Genomic DNA, 6,891 nt, shown 5'->3' with positions numbered 1-6,891 from the left:
GATTGCTCCAGAGAAACCGAACCAATCAGCATATAACACTCTATTGTATTGCTAATCCAATCATCTTGATGCTTCAACGTCTGAGCTAGGAATCAGCATAACTATTCACATGCTGATTCTGGCCAGGAACTCCGGTTCCAAGGGCCATTCCAGAGCCATTAAAGACAAAAGGTGAAAATCTCCCCCACAGCTAATCCAATCAACCTAAGGATTCAACGTCTAGGCTGAAAGGTGACTCATTTAAAATACAATAGAGAAAACAGGACTGGCAGGAAAGGAGACTCTTGCTGGAGACTCAATAATCATCTGAAATCAGTCTACTAAACTTTATCAGTTTATATACTATTGCAGTGAAAATACTAAATTAAACATTTAATAAATTTGTAATCCAACACTTGTAAAGATTTTGTTGGAGATCTAACATAACAAAATTATTCCATCGACATGCAGGAAGGTACAATTCATTATTAATGAAATTAGATTAGTGTTATAACTTACGGTTGCTATTTTTTTTTTTTGCACAGATTTTTGGCACCGTGCCACATGTCCAGCCTGTGATGAATTCTCAGATCCTTATATTTGCCTTTGTCTGGGTCTGTGAAGTATGCAATAATTTTAGTCCCAAGTGTCTCAATCAGCAATTCAATATTTCTATTCAAACATTTTACAATATGACTACTTAGGATGTACTCACACTAGCCAGTTTGAACCGTGCCCGAGTGCGTTTGACCACCAAAGCGCGGTTCGTTTGACTAGTGTGAGTGCTCCGAATCGTGCCCGGGTGCGGCTCGATTAGCCGGCCCTGGGCCGCTTGGAAGAGGTGGGCCAGAGCACGGTTCAGTTGGACTCGGGCGCGGTTCGCATGCAGTGTGAGCGCTAACCGGAACAGGACACGTGTACGGGAACTGTAGTCCGTAATCAAAGCTGCAAAGTCCTTGCTGCACTTCAGCTGGTACCTTGCAAACCTCCTCATACGAGCAGCACGATTACGTGAAAATTTTCGCGCCACTAAGGCGACACATCTGTTTAACAACAGGCTGTGAACCACCGTGGACCAAACGACACAAAATTATCCACAAAGAAAACAGAGCGATGGACTCCATTGTGTTCAGAGAGCACCGCTCTGTTTGTCCCGAAACCATCTCATCATAATGACGTAAGCGTGCTCCGGTACGAATGCTGAAACCCTATGTGAGTGCAGGCCAGAGGGGGAGTGGGGAGGGGGAGTGGGGAGGGGGGACAATCATACTCGGGCCCGGTTCATGGCAACCGTGCCTAGTGCGAGTACACCCTTACTCAAAAGGGTTCCAATCTGGACACGAGCATCCGTGCAGAACTCAACTACCTTTATCTCTTGGGTAAGCTTGTCCACTGTCTGGATAAAACCCTCCTTCTCCATGATATTGGAGTTCCAGTTGGTCTGCCGCTTGTCTACAGTGGCCACATGGATTATTTCCTTAGAGTCAATTGCTCCATGGTTGTGTAGCTACAGTATTGGGCAGAATGCCCTGGTGAGTCATTTCTGCCGTCACCTAAAGAAAAAAAAGGTAATTTAAAAATTCAACTGTATGATAGATGATTGCAAAATTAGTTTAATTGAATAGTACCTGTAACAACAATCAGTCTCAAATGAGTCTCGGGGAATATTAGTTCAAATGGACTGGATATTCATGAGTCTATGAATATGATTTGCTTGTTATCTTAAGATATTAACCTTCCCAATAAAGGGAATATTTAATCATGTACACGTAACCTTTATCAATTTAGTTTCAGTTATCTGGCATTTTTGTTTGTCCTGCAAACTAAAACTCAGATTTCCTTATCCTACATCAATAAACGTACTTAGGAAAATTAAGTATCTGATCAGGACAATTAATAGTTCCTATGTTTGTACAGTTTGTATTACTTAAATAATACACAATAAAGCTTAGGTAACGTTAGATCTTGCGCTTCATTGACTTTTGAGTTTGTGAGCAAATAACAGATTCAATCTTCAATGCAATTATTGGATTTTAATAAAACAGACTAAAGAATACAAAGCTACAATTTCACACGGAGTAAATATGCATATATATATATAGAGTAAACAAAACACATAAGGTACCAACGAAATAAATCAAATTAACGAATAATATGAGGGGAGAGAGAGAAAGAATGAGAGAATGAATCAGGGAGCGAGTGAGAGAGAGAGAGAGAGTGAGAGAGAGAGAGAGATAGAGTGACAATTTTCAATTCAGTTCCTTTCCAAAGAGACCCCAAGTATGTATTAAAATATTCGCAGGAATATTCTAGACAACCTTTAAACAGCAGTTTCAATCGTGAGATAAAATACTTGCTTAAATCTGGCTCTCAGAGGTGTGTGTGCTGATTTCAAATTGTCCTGCAGTTTCCCGGAGTTCCTTCCTGACGCAGGTGTTGCGCAATTTCGGCCGCTCACACGAATGTAACACTTAACCGAAAGGTGACTGAACTCAGACGGAAATAAAGAAAAGCCTAAGATGAAAACGAAGTTTTCAGAAAATAAAACGAAGAAGCTCCTTGGCGGAGTTTTCTCGTGAAGATGAGTAGATTCTTCTCTTTGGCGGAGTGCAAAGAATAACGGCAGAGGCTTGGCCTTAAGGGCCAGCTGGGTTACACCTATTTCTCATGGCTGGGCCAATCGTTGTTCAGAAACGGAGGCGGGAAAGACGTTCTTTGTTTGAATCGTCCCACCCTCCTTACATAATTTATAGCGATGTCAAAATTGAGCATTTATTCTCAGAAAGATGGTATTTATGAAATAATGCGTCTTTTTGTGATTTGTCGTCGAGATTCGACGCCGTCGGGTTTTTACCATTCTACAGACACCACAAACGACAATTTTGCGAGTCCGGACACAGAGATATAGGATTGTTTGTAATTCTGGGCATATAGAGTTTGGTTTTCATCCTGCACACCTCAGAGCTACATGTACATACATTTAACCACAAAAGCGATACATTTCATACATTTAAAAGCTAGTTTTCAGTGAGAAAAGTCCGTGAATTAGCTCATGTGTGTGTGTGTCTTAGTATGTGTGTGTGTGTGTACGCGCAGATATTCCTGTTGCGCTGTGTTCCCTCCTCCCCTTGGGTGAGGAGAGCGTTCTGGGGGCTTTGAAGCTCGGTTATCAAGATCTTGGGGTGTCTGTCTTATGCTGCGTGGTCATAAAGGTGTCAAGAGACACTCGGAATCTAGCCACGGCGGAGCCATGGTGGTAATTTAGGTTCTTTGAGTCTTGTTATTTTACATATCTGAGTCAAAGGGTGGCAGCACGAAGGAATGTGGATTTTTGCAAAGAGAAATAGAATCATGATTCTGGCCCATTCGTTACATACCATAACTTTTTATGTAGAAGAAGGTCAAATATAAAAATAAACACACCTAGGAGCACAAAATCTTTCCCTTTTAGTCGGCTGATGGCCTCAGACTTCTTCTCTTCCCAGAAATCTTTAATAGGGTCAACACAGTAGGTTTCCTGGATGGTGTAGTGTTTGCTAGGGTTTACCATTCGCATGTTCATGAATTTAAATAGGAGAGCAACTTTAGTGTAGTTGTTTCCAGAGCGTAAAATATTTGTGGAAAGAAGAAAGTCCCCGGCCTGCATGCCAAACTTCAACACAGGCTGTGAGTTCCACCGCCATAGGCAGTGTCCATTGGGGCAGATCTGGTAAGATAAGGGTAGCCGAAAAAATTCATAAGGCATATACAGTGCTGTCTGTTACCATACATTTTGATGTGATGTGAAAGGCTTACCCATTCAACACTCATTGCAGTGCCCCTGATGGCGATGTTTGTTGAAAAGGGGGCAACACTGTCACACACCAAACCAGTCCTCAAGACACCAGTGCATCTGTTCACGGGCAGAGTTAAATGTGACAAGCTGCCTCAAGCAGTTCTCATAGAGCACTGCTGCTCTGACGCCAACAATGTCATCCTCACTGAGGACCTTCTGAGGGCCTGGCAAAATTTCCGCTCGTGACTCAAGGGCTCATCAAGAGGAACTTCAGGGGCAGGAAGATCATGCACAGTCTCATCAATCCCAATAGTTGGCAGATTATCAATTACCTGTGCTCCCTTCAGTGCACCACCCATTCTGGAAAAGCAGAAAATCAAGAATCATACACAGAAAATTTTAAATATTTATATTATTTGTTGCCATGTAACCATGATCTTATTTATCACCCAAAACATCAGTGTGAACTAAAATAATACAAAAACATTTCAAAATAGCACTGAATCTTTTTAAAATGTAAAAACTCAACACATAAACAAAGTAAAAAGTAATAATAAATAACTCACTGCAATGAAGATGTTGGAAGGTATTCCTCATCAGAGCTGTCGTCCGGGTTACCATGAAGTGAGGGTCCCTCTTCTTCCCAATCAATCCTGTAAGATAAAAAAAATAGAATGAATGAAAACAATTCAATAAAAATCCAAAGATAGAACAGAATATAAGCCCACTTACACACTGTTCATGGGGTCATTGAAGGCATTTTCGTTCAACTCCTCTTCAACAATACTCATGTCATGCATACTAAGAGAATAAAGGATATTTTAAAACATGTATCAAATGAAAACATGCAATTGAGAAGGAACACAGACTAAAGAACTAAAAAAAATATGTATTTATGGGTCACCTCTGCTCAAGGGTTTCAATTTCCGGTGCACTCATATGTTCATCTCTAAAATAAATAATGATAACACACTATGAGGTACAGGTAGATACAAGTTTTATATGAAACCTGAACAATTACAGAATAATTTCCATGGAATGACTTATCTGTTCCACTGGAAATGCTTGACAATGCTGGAGCATTTGCCACTTGAGAATGTTTTGCCTTCAGGGGGGTTGATGTGTTCCTAATCCAAAGGGTACTCTCATAACTGGACAAATCAGATGGGAAAATCAGATCAAGGTTTATTGACCAATTAATCTTACAAAAAAAGTAAATTGACTCCAGAAGTTGTTGACCCTCTTCAACATGTTCACAAATAACACTATATACGCGTAAGATACATACTGTCACAGTGTCTGGTGGTTCCCTGGGTTAAACACTAGAGGTCCTCAGTTTTCACGGTGTCTAGGCATTCTCACTACAATTCCCATCATCCTGTCTGTCACTGATTGTTTAGCACTTGTGTGTGTATATATACCCTGTCAGTTTCAGTGTTTGTCACGGAGTCCTTGTTTTATGTCCCACACTTTGGATGTTGGTTTCTGTTTCTTGGTCCTCGGATTGCCTTTGTATGGATTTTGACCTTTTGCCTGGACTGATTGTGAGTACGGATTACCCATTAAAGTATACTGCATTTGGATCTACGCGTCTTGTGTGTGTGTCGTGACAGAAGGATCCAGCGGTATGTCTCTCAATGTCTCTTCCCCAGCCACTGAGCGGGAGAGAAGATAATTTTTTGAGGGGACCCGATTGGTCAAATTTCGCGGGACCCGTGGAGGCCGCAGTGGAGGAGGTGGTCGAGAGGATTCAAGACACCATTCTCCACTCTGGCCCCTCTTCGGCCCTGGGTTGGTGAGGTCCAGCCCAGAGTTCCACCCGCCGCTGATTTCGCCCAGCCCAGAGCTCTGTTCGCCGTGGTGCCTGTCCAGTCCAGAGCCTGCACATTTCCGTCAGAAACGGCGGAGGAGGAAGACCTTCAGCCTCCCCAAGGACCCGGAGGCCGTGCCCGAGCAGCCCGCTGTCGTCCCGGAGGCCGTCCCCTCCGAGCAGCCCGCTGTCGTCCCGGAGGCCGTCCCCTCCGAGCAGCCCGCTGTCATCCCGGAGGCCGTCCCCAGCAGCCCGCTGTCGTCCCGGAGGCCGTCCCCTCCGAGCAGCCTGCTGTCGTCCCGGAGGCCGTCCCCTCCGAGCAGCCCGCTGTCGTCCCGGAGGCCGTCCCCTCCGAGCAGCCCGCTGTCATCCCTGAGATTGTCTCGGAGCCGCCCACCATCAGTCCTGCCACGGCCAAGAGAGCGGTCTTCCTCTTTTATGCGGTGGCGGTACTGCATGCGTGGAGGAGGCACAGCACGTCTGCCGTTCCAGAGACTGTCCACGTCACGTCTGCCGTTCCAAAAACTGTCCACGTCACGTCTGCCTTTCCAGAGACTGTCCACGTCACGTCTGCCGATGCAGAGACGGTTCCTGTGCCAGAGGCTGTTCCCGTCAGTCCTGCCACGGCCAAGAGGGCAGTCTTCACCTTTTACACAGTTGCTGTCCTGCGTGCCTGGGCTGCACACACCACGAAGATGGCAGCCTCCAGTCTGGTTGGAACCTGAGTTCCACTGTGCTTCCTGAGCCTGAGCTGGTGTCTGTTCCTGAGCCTGAGCCAGTGTCTGTTCCTGAGCCTGAGCCAGTGTCTGTTCCTGAGCCTGAGCCGGTGTCTGTTCCTGAGCCTGAGCCGGTGTCTGTTCCTGAGCCTGAGCCGGTGTCTGTTCCTGAGCCTGAGCCGGTGTCTGTTCCTGAGCCTGAGCCGGTGTCTGTTCCTGAGCCGGTGTCTGTTCCTGAGCCGGTGCCGTCTCTGTCCTGGCCGCCCGAGGGGTCGTCTCGGCCCTGGTCGCCCAAGGGGTCGTCTCCGCCCTGGCCGACACATACATAATGAATTACTGTATGCGTCTGTATTATTCAATGCGAGGACACAGTATAAGTGATAAATAACAGAAAATGTCAGATAAGATTAACTTGGTAGCCTTAGGTGTGCAAACAATGCAAGAAAAATCATATACTCTATTAAAATATTTCTATAGAATTTCTAGGCTACAAAAAGTAAAACTTACAAACCTTGCTTTTAGCACCTTCGCTATTTTACTCAATAGCTGCTATTCATCAAATAGCCTGTTTAACTTTTAACTATAAATGTTCGTCTATCTATATAATAACA

The 6,891-nt window shown here is 44.5% G+C and overlaps 1 protein-coding gene across 2 annotated transcripts; it reads right to left on the bottom strand.

Annotated features, from left to right (window-relative positions):
• Positions 1-499: 499 nt before the first annotated feature.
• On the bottom strand, positions 500-4,870 carry LOC307002932 (uncharacterized protein). 2 transcript variants are annotated; one of them, XM_079620940.1, is made up of 7 exons: positions 4,659-4,870; positions 4,487-4,555; positions 4,321-4,407; positions 3,775-4,114; positions 3,403-3,685; positions 1,346-1,532; positions 500-595 (listed from the first exon to the last, which is right to left on the bottom strand). In XM_079620940.1, exons 1-4 carry the CDS (start codon positions 4,691-4,693, stop codon positions 3,907-3,909), a joined length of 399 nt encoding a protein of 132 aa, XP_079477066.1. In that variant the 5' UTR covers positions 4,694-4,870; the 3' UTR covers positions 500-595; positions 1,346-1,532; positions 3,403-3,685; positions 3,775-3,906. The 2 variants fall into 2 exon arrangements, with proteins under 2 accessions (XP_079477066.1, XP_079477067.1); XM_079620941.1 differs by having other exon boundaries at positions 3,527-3,685.
• Positions 4,871-6,891: the final 2,021 nt, after the last annotated feature.

This window comes from Phoxinus phoxinus (genome assembly GCF_949152265.1).
Source record: "Phoxinus phoxinus genome assembly, chromosome: 8".
Lineage (NCBI taxonomy): Eukaryota > Metazoa > Chordata > Actinopteri > Cypriniformes > Leuciscidae > Phoxinus > Phoxinus phoxinus.
The sequence above is the reverse complement of the archived record's forward strand: the minus strand, read 5'-3'. Positions and strand labels throughout refer to the sequence as shown.

Excerpts from the sequence above, each read along its gene's own strand:
- LOC307002932 (XM_079620940.1), bottom strand. The coding sequence starts at position 4,693 with ATGAGTGCACCGGAAATTGAAACCCTTGAGCAGAG. Across the intron at positions 4,556-4,658 it reads ATTGAAACCCTTGAGCAGAG|TATGCATGACATGAGTATTG; the intron begins GTGACCCATAAA and ends TTATTCTCTTAG. Across the intron at positions 4,115-4,320 it reads CTTCCAACATCTTCATTGCA|AATGGGTGGTGCACTGAAGG; the intron begins GTGAGTTATTTA and ends CTGCTTTTCCAG.